Here is a 17,082-nt window from a genome sequence, read left to right on the forward strand (position 1 = left end):
AATTTGTCTTAAGAAAGTTTTTTATTTTTAAGAAATTTGTCAACTGAAGTTTGTGAAGGAGAATGTAAGTGAAGCTGAAGGAAACAGTTTGGTTTCCTGTGAGCTCACTACCCTGACCAACAGGGAACTAGTAAGGTTACTGAGAAAAATCTGTCCTACAGTAATTTATGTTTTAATTGCAAATTGCTTTATAGGTCAGACTGCTCTGAGGAGAGGATAGCATGGGACACATGTACCTTGATTTATTTTATTTTTTTTAAATGTTGTCAGTGATATTTCTTGACCAGTACTAAGCACACCTGCTTGCTGCTTGTCAATTCATCAACTGTGGTTAAAACCAACCTCCACTAAAATGAAGTGGAAGTTTCTTCTTGACTGAGGAAGACTTAGTGATCATATTCCTAATTCACATAACAAGTTTGAATGTATACGTAGTCATTCAGAAAGAGCCAGATAAAAGCATTAGAGGTTTCACCAAAAGCCATTCATTTTATTTGTTGGTAGCAAGGTTCTGTGTAAGGATTTTGCTCATTCATTATCCAAAATGACTAGCAGGAAATTGTAGCAACAAACAACTCTGCTACCCCATTCAGTCTACAGAGAAAGAAGAATTGCTTTAAAATTAAATCTCAGAGAATACAGCAGAAATCATTTCTACAGAGCTGGCACAGGGGATACAGATTTATAATCAGATGCAGCCCAGTGAATTCTGGTTGAACTTTGTAGGTCAGGAGATGTTTGTCCTGAACAGCTGACTTTGAGCGAGCTGTCTCCTACTTTTCTACTCCTGTAGAGCAAAGCCACCCAGACAGCCCCAGCACTGCTCTGGTCCATCACTGCACCACTACCCCTCTTCCCCAGGAAGGCAGGGAAATAGCCTAGAAGTAAACAATTCTGTAGAATGCCCAAACCTACTTTAAAATCCTCAATGCCATGATATGGCTTAAGATATTTTTTTAGCTTATTTCAATAGTGGCCACATGTGGTGCTCCTCTGTATCCTCCAGCTGAGGTTGAGCTCTGCCTGAGGCTTTAATGCCTCACCCTTACAGGCATCACAGTCTGTTTAACTGGCTACAGTGCTAAACAAAGTTTAGTTGCACAGTCTTCTGTCAAGAAAAATACATCTTGGTATTTATTTAGAAAACACTACTACATTAGCATTATTTTGACAAATTTGAGGTAGATATGCATACAGAGGGACAGTTAAAATGTTTACATATTATGGATACATTTGACAGCTTTTTCTTCCCCTCCACAGGTTATTATATAACCCTAGGTAAATGAATTTTTTAATACTCCCTATAATTATATAACAGTCACTGGAAATATATGTAAATATGTTTGTATCAAGCAATTTAATGTCAAGGGGAAATCCATAATAAAAACACATAGAATGCAGTTTTATTGAATGAAAGAGATCTTAATTTTTCTCTGTAAACTAAAAACATGTTCTTCAGAATACTATGAGCATAGAAAATAGTCTATATTGCTTCCCTCATTAGTATCTTTCTAAAAGGCTTCTCTTAAAAATGAAGTAAGTAGATGGGAGTAGAGACAATTCCCGAATGATCCAGAAGAGCTTCAAGCTTCTACATCTGTAGAATGGTATTGATCATAAAAATGGATCTTTTCAATTATGCTCTGCAAAATAATGTCAGGAGACATTCTGGATGTCTGGTTTTGACAGGATAATCCAGAGTGCAGAGAGTTAGGTGTCCTGAGCAAAGCTTTTATATATCCAGGTGGGAGAAACTGGAGTATGATTCATCCTTGAACTGAGAAAGTTCAGGTACTTCCAGCATGAAGTAAACTTATTCTAAGTTTGCAGTGCTGCCAACAAAGCACTAGCTTTGTCTGAGTTAAAATAGATAGAAGATATGCTTGGGATCTTGCCCCCAGTAATTTCAGGGCTCATCAGGGCTTGAGTTTGGGTCCTGATGTAACTGGCAGGTTTAACCGTGATTTAGGGCTTATCATATATTTCTGTAGAATCACAGAATAGTTATATTTATAAAAAATATGAATAGGCAAACTGGTCTCTCTCGTGGCTGAGCTTTAAGTTGAACAGGATTCTGTACTTCAGGCAACTGGTGGGACTCATGTCACTGTCCCCATCCTAGAGAAGACAAGTACTAAAAGGGAAGAGTTTTCACCTCAACCCTCGCAGTGCAGTGATCTCAAGTGCAGGGCTTTATGTTTTTTGGGTCTGTAACAGGGCATGGCCTCAAGCAGTCTTTTTTTCCTGAAAATGTTGCAAAATAACAGAAACACAGATGAAGCAGGTAAGGGGCAGACAGGGTGGTGACAAAGTGGTTTAATATGTCCATATTCATGATATTTCCACTGAGCTACTGGGCTAAATACACAGTGTATTTCAGTATGATTTATAGTTGCTAATTCCATTACCCATAGATCCCTTTCAGAAAGCCCTCACAGCTAATGAATTTAATAACACAAGGGCCAAAACTTGAATATTTATCACCGCCGAAAACCATCAATAACTGCGGAAACATTAATTTTTACAGCCATGACTGCTTGCAACCTATTTTACCAATCATAAACTGCTCTTTAATCAAAATCTGTTCACCTCTAAGGTCATCAAAATTTGCTGCCAGGCTACTTGTAAGTGCCTGGCTTTTGCAAACCTAGATGATAGGCTTACTCTGTAAGCTGTAATCTCTCCCGCTTTGTTCAGAGTTTTAGAATAGTGATTGTACCGTCCCCTGTGAGTTCCCACTGATAGAAGTTACAACTCATGATATTGACTGAACCCACCACTTTTAAGTAATGGCAGAAATTACACATTCTCCTGAAAATATCACCTCTAAGCTGGCTGTGGGAGCTGTCAATCTTCACTCTGTCCTCTGAATGCTGTGTGATGTTAATTGTACCAGCAGCTGCTTGATCTGCTAAACAAACCACTGGAAGCCTCAGCTGGTTGTTTAGGCTGTTCCCTCAGACTCCATCAGAAGTGGAGCTGCTTTTCTTCTGCGTTCACGTTTTATCCTTGACCTGTGTGATTCAGCCACCAAGAAGCCTGTCTTGTGTTGGCACTGTAGTGATTTCAGAGGGTCCTGTCTCAACTGGGTGGGTATTAGAGAGAATCTGACAGCAAAGGAGAGGGAAGGGACTGAGTAGGGTAGTTTCATTGCAAATTTTTCATATTAATTGGCATAAATGTGAGCATTTCACATAAATGGAATGTTTTTCACATAAATATTACGCATAGAGTGCATTAGTATTTAACAGCTATATGAAGAAGTACCACAAAACAAAGGTATAATTCAGGCAGCTCAGTAGAATAAGAGCACCTCAGGAGCTCTTGCTCTTCACTCCCCTCTGGCAATGTTTATTTTATGTGAACACACATCAGCGTGTTTATATTGTCAGGTGCTTCTGCATGATAACATTTAAAGCTTGCATCTCATCCTCAGTACACAGCGTTATAACCTGAAACTCGTTTCTGGTTACAAACTACAGCACAGAGAGAGACAGTGCAGTGTTTATGACCAAAATTATTCTACTTCAGCAATCAGGCTCCCAAGTTAAAACGCTGAGTGATGGAGTTAATTAAGGAGGAGTGGTGCTGTTTTAGCTGCAATGTTCTACAGATATAAGTGCCTCTAAAGTGAGGCAAAGTTTGTCAGGAAAGGTAATGTCTTTCATTGCACCAGCCAGTACAGCTGCAGAAAAAAAGAGTTAGCTTTGGGCCCACAAACCCTTCTTTGGGTTTGGGTATATTAACATTTCTATCATCATAAAAAGCAAAAACACTCCCCCACATATACTTTAAAAAAAGAGTATATCAGTCTTAGTTCAAGAATTGTACAAAGTAAAACTGACAAGTTAAGCATACAGTAGAAAGACGACAGATGCCAGAATTTTTTGAAATATTATTATGCCAGAATTTTTTAGAATATTATTAAATGCATCCTACCCACAAAGTTGGAAAAGGTGACAGTTCCCTAGGGATCTGCCTTTCCTCCTCTGATTAGTTCTAACCTCCATTCTTTTGCCTGAAAGATTCTCATCTTTCTACAGCTGAGTCCAGAAATAGTTGTTTACAGAGACCCTTTTGAGACACTTCAAATTTATTTTCCGAAACACTGAGATCTCTAATATTTTTTTCACTTTTATCATGCCACTAATTGAAGTTTTACCAGAAATGGAGCCCAGTAGTGTTACCATCCTGATATGCAGCAAGAATGGCAAATTACTGGCAAATACAGGAGTCCTGATAATGCAAATTCCTTTTGCTCACTGTTGCTAAGGGTTTTAAGAGATTAATACTTAAAATTGACATCATATGTAAGTAATAATGTCCACTTATACTATTTGATTTGTGAAGATTTTCTAGTAGATAAGTAATACAGCATTTGGTGTTAAGAATGGACCAAAAACATAAATTAAAATAATGGGAAAATCCCAGACTCATCTAAGTCTACCTAAATAAATATGGACTCCAGAGGGAATTTTAGCTGAGTTTACCATGACAAGAGATTGTATTAAGCAAAATTAAAGAAGCAAAACTTTCACTTCCATAAAAGCAACAGTGTTTTAAAGAGAGACCTGTTGGTGATGCTCCCATCATTCCTTTTTACTCTGATGTTCAAAACTGGGTAATTATGTTTTTATAAAGTTTCCTAGAGTAAGGTCCAATATGAGTGTTTACAAAATATAGTTACTTGGGTCTTACAGGACAAGTTTTGACTTTTAATGTAAAAACAGAAAAGGAAGTGTTGCCATCATAAGCAGTCATTACTGTCCATGTAGCTTCTATGCAGAATAGATTTTTTTTCCTTACACAGTAAGACCATACCACATTCAATGTGAATGTGTTTTAAAGAGTTGAATTGCATCATATTTCATTTTTAAATATGACTAAGCTTGGAAATGCTGAAGGAGAAATAAGTTCCTGTAAGCAGTAGGAAATTGTTAGAATTCTTATTTTACCAAATCTCTTTTTGTTGAAATGATCCACAGATTATGAGTTAGAAGCTGTTATCGTGTATGTGCGTAATTGTAAGAGATTCAAGGGAATTGAACATATGTGATACTGAGAACACAAAGGAAACATTTAATGGAATCCGTATGAACACATTGGACTGCGTGGTTAAGTATTATACATCATTTCTTTGACATCATTACATTATTATAATGTAAATCCAGCTGTATTTTATGCTTGTTGACACCATTCAAAGTACATGGCATAAGACCTCTGTTAATCTTTCTCTGGAAATGAAGTGCTGTGTCTCCAGCACAGCCTAAAAATGATAGACAGGATTCATTCTGCTCTTAGAGTGGCAGTGTGGTATGAAATTCTATACATGGCTTTTTGAGGGCACACTTGTGAAGCCTCAGACCCTGATGATTCCTGGGTGTCCCTCCCTTCCTCAGTCTGTTCTGGACCATCCCAACCTACTCAGCAAGGAAAATCTGCTGCAGGGGAAAGCTCAAAGCACTGTGGGCACGAGTCAGTACACTGTGGTGGGAAGTAGTACTGGTCTCTGGAAATCTCTACCTCTTTTATCTCATGTGTAAACTTTGAGTTCATTTAGTTTGTAAGTTTTCATTACAATACAAACTTTATTTTGCATAAAACCATGAGATCTGTAGAATTTTTTACAGATGTTTGGTATTTCATATTCTGGGAGATTTTTTGTGAAGTAAGGATGAGAAAAGAAGTCATGTACAGCAGAGCAATAATCTAAAGATAAATTGCTATTAAAGGTACTGGTAAGATACTTTCATATCCTGTAGATATGACAAAGTTCTCAAAGCTGGGCCTACTAAATGTTGAGCTGTTTCAAAAGGAGGTAGTGGAGCCACCACCCCTGGAGGTGCTTAAGAAAAGACTGGACGTGGCACTTGGTGCTGTGATTTGGTTGACATTGGTGGTGTTTGATCATTGGTTGGACTCAGTGATCTCAGAGGTCTTTTCCAACCTAATTGATGCTGTAATTCTGTTTGTTTATTCTGTGCTAATTAGCTCTAGTCTTAAGCATTCAGATTCTCTGTCTTCCCTGCACTGAATCTTTTCCACTTCTTTTCCACGTGCCGATGATGCTCCTTCATCTGTCCTGTGAATACAAGCTGAGAGTTGTGGTTGTTGAGCCTGGAGAAGAGAAGGCTCCAGCGAGGCCTTAGAGCACCTTCTGCTATCTAAAGGGGTTATAAGAGAGCTCAAGAGGGACTTTTGACAAGGGCATGGAGTGATAAGTCAAGGGGGTACAGATTTAAACTGACAGATTAGATATTAGGAAGAAATTCTTCCCTGTGAGGGTGGTGAGGCCCTGGCACAGGTTGCCCAGAGAAGCTGTGGTTGCCTCACCCCTGGAAGTGTCCAAGGCCAGTTTGGATGGGGCTTGGAGCAACCTGGTGTAGTGGAAGGTGTTCCTGCCCACTGTAGGAGGTTTGAAACAAGATGATCTTCAAGGTCCCTTCCAACCCAAACCATTCTGTAATTCAAAGACTGCTTGAAAAACAATCACAGACTGATTTTTAACTGAGCAGTAGTATCCCCATAGAACCTTTAAATAAACTCTCTGAACATATGTTGCAATTTCATTCATTAAATAATGGATTGCCAGCTAATTTATACTCAACTGAGACACATCCAGTAAAAAAAAAAAAAAATTAAAAATCCAAACATACCAGGAAATAATGAATTCAGGAACTGAAAAAGTTAAAATATCTCAAAAGCACTACAGGTTGGATGCAAACCTTTTATGGTTCATTGAGTTTTAGTATATTCTCTCTGATATACTTCGCTTAATAACAATACAGGCTATTGTAGTCTTGTCAGTAAATGATAAAACAGTTCAATTACCCCTTCCTTTATATGGATCCAAAAACTATAGTAAAGTATATTTCAAAACTGTTAGGAAAGTAGTTCTGCCAAGGCTTGGCTAATTTTCAAAACTAATTTTTAATCATGTGCTAACTAGTTGATTAAGCTGTTTATTTTATTTTTGTCAGTCTGTAAAGCAATTTGGCTACATGTTTATGATTGCAATAGCATTTTAGCCTGACTCTTAAGGAAGATGAGTTTATGTTAATGCTGCTCTTATCCATCAGTGTGTGCATCCGATACCTTTTGAACAGAATGGCAGAGCTCAACCAGTGTGGCAGTGTCAGGGGATTGTCTGAGTTGACTTCCCACTTTCTGAAAAACAGAGGCCTACTAAAAAAGCAGGATCTGAATTACTGCATCTCCTGAAACAAAAAGCAGCTGAAGAGGAGCTGTTGAGGTCTGTGCTCCATAACTGTGGAATACCAAGCTCTGCCATGGAGCAGCATGTGTTCAATGTTGATCATGGGCCATCCAAGGGAACAAGCCAGAACCAAAGAAGAAGAGACATTCAGGAGAGAGAAGTAGGACTCCTTCCTTCAAACTTCAAAGGAAAGAGAGCAAGTAGAAATCCTTCAAGCTAGCAGAATTACAAGGAAAGATTTTCTTGTTTACTGTTGGCATCAATACTGTTTCTCTTTTGGTGTGAGTGTGTGGAAATTGGGAAGTGCCTCAAAAGTGAAGAGCTTAACAAATTAACATTGTTATTGAGGAATGGAAGCAAAAGCCCTACAAATAAAAAAAGAGGTGGAAAGAAGTTTGAATGGAGTTTGTGGAGTGGAAGGGGATTGTGCAAGTTAGATTAAAACCAAACATCCAACAGATCAGCAGAATGTTGCACGTATCTGATAAGGAAACATCACAGTTCTAGATGTGCTCTTCTGAAAAGAGAGAACTATTTAAAAATAATGAATTCTTAGGGGAAAGAATTTAGAAATTTTTTAAACAGCCTCTTTTGTCTCTCAAAAAATGGCCTTAGTGCAAGTGCAGGTGAGAAGGCCAATGATGAGGGCCAAGAGCATCACTTCTGGCTTGGTTGCTCCTCAGGTGGAAATCTGATTTGAAGCAAATTATTGTAAATGTGAAGTTTGAGCTGAAGTCATGTTTTATACCTATGTTTTTAGATGAATGGAAATTTCTGTCATGTCAATGAACACATTGAAAACAATGCTGTATTTGCATATCATACATAAACTTTTTGATATAAAATAATTATAAAATCTGAGCATTATTAACAACCATTAAAAATAAAAACAGGAGCTAAACCAATTCCTATATCAATCTTGTACATTTTGGAAGCTTGTTGGCTATATACAAATTATTTGGCATAATATCCCTTTTTAGGAGTTTAAATGATTTTGCAGTAAGTTATTTTACAGACTCTGCTGTTTATTTAGAGTCCTGAAGAAGTGTGTGAATATTTAGATTTAATGCTGCTTTATCTCCCAAGCAACATTTTTTGTGATATAAAGTTAATGAGATATAGACTTAGTTTCAAACAAAATAAAAACAACTTTGCCAAAGTAGAAAGTCTGTAAAAACTAATTGGAAACTCAGGCTGACTCTCAGCATAATGAGTTTGCAGTGCTTCACTGAAATGAGGGTCTGATGCAGAAGACTTTTTAAATCACCAAAATACTCAGGATCCGATGTGAGGTTTTTTGTGATGCCAGTAGCTGGACAAAAGGGTGACAAGTGTGATAATTAAAAAGGAATCCCCCAGGAAATCTGATGTGTTGATGTATTGTGATAAATTACACTGGGAGGTATAAGGTACCCTACCAACCAGAAAGACTTTATGGTTCACAAAGCAGAACCAGTCTATTGCATGGAAAAAACTAAACTCTTTGTCAGATAATTGTGTGCTATTGGCAGGATAGGGACAGGACACATAAAGGAGGAAGAAAGGAACTAAAAGATGTGTTGCCATATGAATTATACAGGTTTTCTTCCCATTTACCTGGAGAAGCAGTTACCTTGCTGTTCAGCATTTGCTGCACAGCTTTTGATGTACCTTGTAGAGTCCAACTGTGTGTCCTGGCAAAGATCAGCATTTTTCTAGCAGGACAGTGGCTCAGCCATTAAAATGTCTTGTCATGCAAATTATAGGTTGTATAATAAACCTGCATATTTTCTGTAGAGTGGATTTAAGATTGATACTTTAAGTAAGGGAATGCCATTGATCAAATACGTGAGGATGCTGGACATCAAATATTATGTCCAAGATTTGGGGAGCTTTCAGTTCTAAAATAGCAGGATACAGGATTTACTGAGATTAATTATTATATGAAAGTGCCTTCGCAGATTATTTTGGAGCCCTGGACTGTTGACTCCAGTGATTTAATTTACTGAGGTCTCTAATTTTCTAATATGCTTAGAAATGCTTTTCTGGTGTATGCAAACTAATATTACAGCATAAACCTTAGTGCAACTGTAAGAATGCTGCCTTGATAAAAGATCAATGAAATTAAAAGGATTAAGCCCGGGCCAAATCCGTGACAGCTTTGCTTACCACAGCATAGGAAAGCTTATGTGGAACACTGAACAACCTTGTTTCTCCAGTTGGGGTAAATTGTGACTGTCACAGAGAAAAAAGTGCTTTTTCTCTGCAAGCCGTTCCAAGAGAGGAGGGAACACACTTTCATCTTTCACCTTGAAGACACATCATGTCATGATTTAAAGAAAGCATGTGTTGTAAATGGATGGCAACAACAGTTCCTTGCAGGGAATTTTTGCAGGTTCATCAGAGCTTCACTCCAGCTGGATTTGTGCAAATGTAACTGGACATCTGCTGAGGTAAAAGGGAGAGTGAGGGTGAGTACAGAAATGGGATAAAGCTGCCTTAGACACTGAGGTGAAGTAGCTGGAGAAGTTTCAGGTTAATAACTTCACAGTTCACTCAATCTAGCAGCAATTTTTATAAGCATCTTCTTTGCAAAGTATTTCTTATTGTTCCTTTACAAGGGAATTTCTTGCCTCAATTCTCCATAGCTGTGTATCTTGCTGTAATGAGAGGCTTTGGAGGCTCTTGTGGGAAGTAGAGAAAACAAACTTTTATTGTCCCTTCAACATACAATTATGCTGTCTTTGTGTCTACATTGTCCTTTGCATGAGGATTCAAGACACCTTACAGCTGAGTGGCAGCATTAGCACAGGGCAGGACAGTGCAGCTACAACCTCCCTCTGGGGTCCTGAAGGACGAGGACAGCACAGGTAACAGGGCCTTGGGTACCTGCCACATTTGTCTTTGTCTCCTCAGTCTGGCCCAGTGGCTGTGAGCTCCTTGCCAGCTCATCTGCCTTAGAACCTTTTTTCTGACTGTCTGGATCATCAGTGCTTCAGAGACCTTTTCTCAGCTCCCATTTAAGAAATGTAATAACAGACTCACAGAAATGTGTTAACCTTGTTTTATGAAAGATGTTTGTTAGGGTGCAAAACTAATTTTTATACTGTGTCTGTTTCTTTCACAGATGTTCTTAAATGAGAACTATACCTCATGAAATCAGCTTGTATGTGTGCTGCAATTCAATGTCAGCTTGATTTATTTGTTCTTCACCTTACTCCCCCCAAAATCCTATGACAAATTAAGTGAATGTTATACCTTCTTCTTTTTCTTTTCTTTTTATTTTTTGGTTTCTTTTGGGTTGTTTGTTGTTGTTGAACTACAGTACTGTAGGATGTGTGTCTGTATCTGGTAGTCTCTGTTTCAGTAGATTGTTATATTTAAATTATTTCACATATTGCAACTTATTTTAGAGGAAATAGGGTTAACAACATGATAAAGCACAATGCTTTATTTCCAATAATTATTATATCATGGTATCATGGAATGGTTTGGGTTGGAAAGTATCTTCAAGATCATCTGGATCGAACCCCTCTGGCATGGGCAGGGACACCTTCCACTAGAGCAGGTTGCTCAGATCCGATCCAACCTGGCCTTGAACACTTCCATAAATGGAGAATCCACAGCTTCCCTGGGCAACCCATGCCAGTGCGTTAGCATCCTCACCATAAAGAATTTCTTCCTAATATCTCATCTAAATCTGTCCTCCTTCACTTTAAGACTTTAGTCTCCTTTTATTTTATTTTTTTTTGGTAATTAAGATGAACATAAATGAGCCACTAACTGCAAAAATGACATTCAAACACTGTCTTCATCTTTCTTCTTAAATAATAACCCTCTGTGGGGTTTCTGTGCTTTTCCCATGTTGTTTCAGATATGCCAGGTAGCCCACATAACCAGTTTACCTTCAGACCCCTCCCACCACCGCCTCCACCACCTCACGCCTGCACCTGCGCCAGGAAACCGCCTCCCACGGCCGACTCTCTCCAGAGAAGATCCATGACCACCCGCAGCCAGCCCAGTCCTGCTGCCCCAACTCCCCCCACCAGTACCCAGGACTCAGTGCATCTCCATAACAGCTGGGTCCTGAACAGCAACATCCCGCTGGAAACCAGGTACAGACCAACCTTTGGTGCACAAAATATCTCAAGCGCTGGGGAGGGAAAAAAGGAAAAAAAAAAAAAAATGGGAAGGTGGCCTGGCAGTGCCATGAGATGGTGATGGGCAATTACAAGTTTGTCATTCAGGACATGCTGGTGTGTTCTGATTTGAGCAGCCATGTGAGGCCTTATTTGCTTGGTTCATATAGATCGTTAATACTCATAAATGCATGTTTTGCAAAGTTTTGGGAGATGTTGATTTCTTTAAGGTGTGTGGGTTACATGAGTATTTTGTGGTTGTTTGCGGTCAGGATTTGTGCTTGTGCATTTGTCTTGCTCTCCCACATTCTCCCAGGACCATTTTGTAATCAGCAAATAGAGGTTTGGTTTAATCAGTGCACTCTGGCACTTCTGGAGTCGCACAGAGTCACACAATGGTTAGGATTGGGGTTGGGGTGGGAACTGACCTCTGGAGTTCATTTAGTCAGGCTGTAGGTTTCCCGTGGATTAGATAGGAAATAATACTAAAATAATATTTTCCTCAATGTGTATTTAAATACTTTATTGCATCTATACACAAAGAATGTAATTTGATAATAATTTGGTAATGGAGAAATGATACAGGCCCAAGGCAGGTACTGAGCATGGCAAGCCTTACCCTTGGGAGCTGGGAAAGGGAGGTTTAACTTCAGGATCATTCACAATTTACATGAATAATCTACTCTGAAATATAATTGATCACAAACATATTCTGTATTCAGACAACTTGTATTTCAGTACTCAAAGTTCTGCACAGTCTCCTCTGACTTTTTTGCTATAAGCTTTTTTGTTTGTTTCTTCCTGATAAGTATTAGCTAAATTGATGGCCTTCAACTATAGTGTGCTTGCTGACTTGATTTTTAAAACAAGACCTTGATTTTCTTCAGTCCTCTTCATTGTGAGCAAAACACCAGGAGGTTTTAACTAGGATTTCCTTTAGATTTTGGCATGTAAAGTGCATGACTCTCTGTGAAAGTTTCGTTTGCTGAAGCAGGAGAATGTCTAACATCCACCTGATTTGATCAAGAAAATAAAAGGTATTATGCATGGAAATGTTTTCTTTTTAAACACATATGTCCAAGGTCCAGTTATCAGAATTAATCACTGAAACATGAATTTGGTTCTCTTATAAAATGGTTGTTTTTATTTTATTACAAAACTTAATTTTAATATCCATCTTTAAACACTTAACTGCTCCTCATCAGAAGTGTTAAGTTTTAGTTCTGCTATTAAATTGGGATTGAAGAATACGTCAATTCATTCTGAAATAAAACTTTCCTTATTCATCTTAAGGACAAATCTCAAAAAGAATCAAGGAAGATGGAAACTTTTCTCCAAAAGGGGACATAAACAAAATTTTAGTTCAGCTATTCCTTCTAGAGCTAAAAGAGTCTGCTTACACAGTCTTTATAAAGATGAATCTCTGTCGTTTCTCATGTAACAATCTCATATATCTATCTATACCTTCTGCTGCAAGAAGGCTGATCCCTCAGTGTTCTGTACCCTTGAAGTACCTTTTGGTTCTCTTCAATTAACAACCAGGTAGATCTTGTTCAGCCTCCCTGCATCCCTGTTCACTGGATTCTCATCAGACCTCACTGGGGGAAAATATTTCGCAATACATTTCTCTTTTGAGTTCAGTTTAATTATTCTGGTTTCTTATTATTTTTTTGCAAATTCAAAGCTTCTCAAACACAAATACGGAGATATATAGGTAGATCTATAATTATATAAAGGGCTGTGCATTGGGTTAGGAATTCAGAATGGAAAACATCCTTTGGGATGCACATTATTCATTCACTAAGTCTGGGAATTTTCCGCTTTCCGGCCCTTCAGTGGTTGTTTCAGCTGATTTCATGCCCCCTCTGGTTGCTCCCTGCAGCCTCCTAAGAAGCTGGCTGAAAGGCTATTTAATCTAAAAGGAGAATCTGTGAGTCTGTTTGCCAAAATGTATCTGCAGTTTATGTGCAGACAAGTGCTACAGCAGGGGAATGTTGTAATAAAAAACATTTGTGATCACCACTTCCCAGAAGTCTATAGTACACACACAGCCTTAGAGAAAAGAAGGGCTTGCAGCTTGTTTTTCCTTCCTTTTACAGTGAATGATTCAGCTAGAATTGAACAGATACTTTGGCCTAATATCTGGATTCTCTTGGTTTCCTTCTTTGTTAATATTTAGCTGCCCATTAAAAATAATCCTACAAAATAAGGGGAAACATGTTAATGGCAGCCATGTTTCTGTGCTAAATCTTTAATAGTACCAAATCTACCTAATATCTACATACCTAATGTGTCTAAGCAGATTATTTTTTTTTTCAGTTTGGAACATTTGCATCAAAAAGAAGACTTAGACAGTAATGTATTCCCTACTGTAACAACTAGGCAAAAATCAGAATGCACATGTTCAGCTTTTTTTCCAGCTGTATCTCCTGTTAATCCATAATCAGCACATGTGCTTGATGTTTTCTGTACTGCTGTGGAATATTACAGAATTTTCAGACAGGAGAATATTTCCTAGAACTAATCATGTGACTGTAAAACCTGTTCACTCTGGACAGTCAGAAATTAAGCAAGTTTATGAGTCTGCTCATAATGGTAATGTCTCATATTTATGTCAAAGAAAATTCTATAGTTCAGAAAAAGTTTGCAGTTTTCTGATTAAACATGTATTCTTACCTAATCAGAATTTGAAACCCTAGATTAGACCACAAAAGGCTGTAGTAAAGATGTATGCTGAGGTATGTGTTCTGAAAGTTTTTTTGGAGGGTAAAACTTGGTTATATTTTTACAGAAAAGGGCAAAACAGAAATTCTGTTTTGTGCTTTGTCTAGAGGTGTTATATACACTAATCTGCAAAACAGTTTTGTCAGAACTTAGTTTATTAACCCAACTGTTTAATAACAAGACTGAGTGGGAAAGATGAAATGACTTGTTCAAGTTCACAGAAACTTGTCAAAGCCAAGGTTAGAGTTTATCTGTGTGTCATTGCCAAGGCCAGCTGTTTAACTCTGGCAATTATTCTGATTAAAAGCAACTCGAACAAAAATAAGAATTAAGAACACCTTTAAAACTTCAGAGGATGTGTCATTGAACAGCTGTTGATCAAGAATTTGGAGAAGAGCTGTAGTTATAGGAGGTGTAACAGCTCAAGCTGGTGACTGACTGTGCTGCACCTTCAGCACTGTAATGCAAATGCAGGCTCTGCCTGTGTGCATGCACAGCCTGTTTGGGAAGAATAACATATTCATTATTAAAATTACTTAGGAACATGAAGTAATTTCATTGTCACACTGAGAAATAATTTGTAAGTATTGCCAGAAAAAGACTGCAAGGATCTCTCACAACGCATAAAAACTCGGGAAACATTGATTCTCTTTTTTAGGATAATGTTATTGGGCTCTTACATAAATTGATTTTTTTCTTCTGCGCTAGAATAAAGTACTTGCAACCTATTGCCTATTCCCTTCCATTCCACTAAAATAATTGTTTTTTCAGGTTTCACAGATACTTTGCTCTAATGTTTCAAATCTTATGATTTACAGTGTAATACATTGTCGTTATCTCTGACAGCCTCATCTGTACATAGCTTACTACTTTTTATGGAGTAGGTATTAAACCCTGACAATTCAAAGTGGTGTTTTTCATTTGCTCCATGCCCTGCTAGTTCACTCAGTTATTTGTTTCCATATCTTGCTTTTTTGTTCGGTTTTGTGGTTTTTTTCTGCTGTTTGCTATTTATTTTCCCACTTCAGTCAAATTCCCAAATAAGAAGTAAAAACTAGATGTTAAGTAGGGATTCTTACCTGACATTTTCTCTCATCCTCCCTATAGTCTGATAAACCATTGGACACACTTACTTTGAGTAAAGCTTTGCATTTAGGTCACCAAAACATTGGAATTTTTAAGTTTTCTGTCTAAATCTCAAAACTTAGCTAATTTTGATTTTGTTTCAAAGTGGGATTTGAAACTAGTCCTGTTTTGTGCTTCAGTATTTAACATATTTGCTTGTTCCTTCGTTTTTTAAATCAAATTTCTTCCTAGTTCCTCTAACCCATTTAGCAGTGTTGGCAGTAAGGTTAATGCTGTGCTGAATGGACTGAAATCTCCCTTCACTGCACTGGCAATGAGCCAAGTCCTGTGGAAAAAGACAGCTTAATTTAAGCAATCTTATCACCATGGTAATAGCTCCTCTAAAGGGACAGTGAGGTACCAGACCATAACCCTGGGATTCAATTATCATTAATTTATATAAGACTTCGAAGTACTAGAATAATAAGAGAAGTATTTGGGGTTCAAGGCAGTTATGATTTTCAGTTACTATTCAGCAATATTTCAGAGCCCTAAACTTTGATTATGTCTCTAAACACTTGAAAACTTGGAGAGTTTTGGAGTGCAAGAAGTATATTCAAGTCATCACATAGATGGAGTCATTCCTTTCTCCACTATACAGTTATTTAGGGTGTGTATTTATGACTAGCTGGATTTGTTTTTTCTAAAAATATCTTGATTATAATTCTCTTACATATGTGGGGGGATCTTGACAACAAGCCAGAGATTTATTCTGTACTAGGGTTTCCCTTTGTTCTTTTTAAATCAAGCATATACTTATTTGTGCTCTTCAAAAAGCACATTGATAGCCTTTCAAATCACAGGTACCTGTACACAGTCCCTTTCTGTGTAAGCTGGAGTAGTTCTAGAAGCAAAAATAATTAAATAAAAATACATATCTAGATACACATTGACACGGTTTGCTGTGAACTCTTTGCAAGGTTTGTTCTTTCTCCTTGGTCTCTGCATTTGAGCATCTTGTGGGTCCTGTGAATCGTTCCTCCAGTGCAGAGACACAGGAAGCACTTTTGTGCCTACATTACATTTTCAATGTTTCCATAGCAAACAGAATGGCTTTAACAGCTCCCAAGGCAGACAGGTGTTGATGATCATAAGCCACCAAGCAGGGAGACAATTTCTGTTTGAGCATTGCAATTCATTAGGAACTTGTTTGCCAATGGAACCTACTCCTGAGTTAAATGACCAGATTTGGGGCTCTTCCAAGAATAAATGCAGGGGAGGGCTTCCTTTATGATCTTTTCTTCAAATGATGTCGGGCAGTATTTGCTGTTGTAACATTTCACTTGTATTTTCTCATTTTCTACCTAATTAAACAATAAATCTGACCAATATAGAGGCTGACCATATTAAAAACAGACACATGGCAAAGGGTTTTAAATTCAGTCTGAGTCCTGTGTGTTTTCACTGCACAGCAGAAAATATCTAAAAATATTTCAACCTTCTGAATTGTAAAAGATAAATTGAAAACTGTAAATATGACCATGAACTTAAAATAAAAGCCATAAATATGACCTTAAATTTAATAATGTGAGAATGAAGGTGTCTTTAATGAAAATAAAAATACAAACATTTGTCAGCTGCAATGAAGTACAGCTTTCATGTCAGCAGCAGTGGTACTCGAGGGTCCTGCTTTTGAATAATTTGAGATCCAGTCACTAAGGACAATAAGGTGATTTAAATTGTTCATATACTCTATTGTGTTTTTTCTTTGTGAGAAGCTCTGCTGTGGGTTTCCCTGGAATTTGTGTAAGGGTTCTTTATGCAGGCTAACTATAGTAACTTGAACAATCATATTGCAGATACTCTTTGCTCATTATTTTGAATAATGATATGGTTTATAAAGTTATAACTAAAAGTAAAGCTATGTTGCTATTTTACGGCCACCAATGAGCAAGCAGC

The 17,082-nt window shown here is 37.7% G+C and overlaps 1 protein-coding gene across 4 annotated transcripts in view; it reads left to right on the forward strand.

Annotated features, from left to right (window-relative positions):
• TENM1 (teneurin transmembrane protein 1) overlaps positions 1 to 17,082 on the forward strand; it is a 319,629-nt gene that overhangs the window by 154,232 nt on the left and 148,315 nt on the right. For all 4 annotated transcript variants that reach the window (XM_017818756.1, XM_017818745.1, XM_017818772.1 and 1 more), the window contains exon 4: positions 11,070 to 11,310. In XM_017818756.1, the coding sequence (XP_017674245.1) occupies positions 11,070 to 11,310 (241 nt within the window). The remainder of the gene's footprint in view (positions 1 to 11,069; positions 11,311 to 17,082) is intronic.

Source organism: Lepidothrix coronata, unplaced genomic scaffold (genome assembly GCF_001604755.1).
Source record: "Lepidothrix coronata isolate B3197 unplaced genomic scaffold, Lepidothrix_coronata-1.0 Scaffold2, whole genome shotgun sequence".
In the NCBI taxonomy this organism is placed as follows: domain Eukaryota; kingdom Metazoa; phylum Chordata; class Aves; order Passeriformes; family Pipridae; genus Lepidothrix; species Lepidothrix coronata.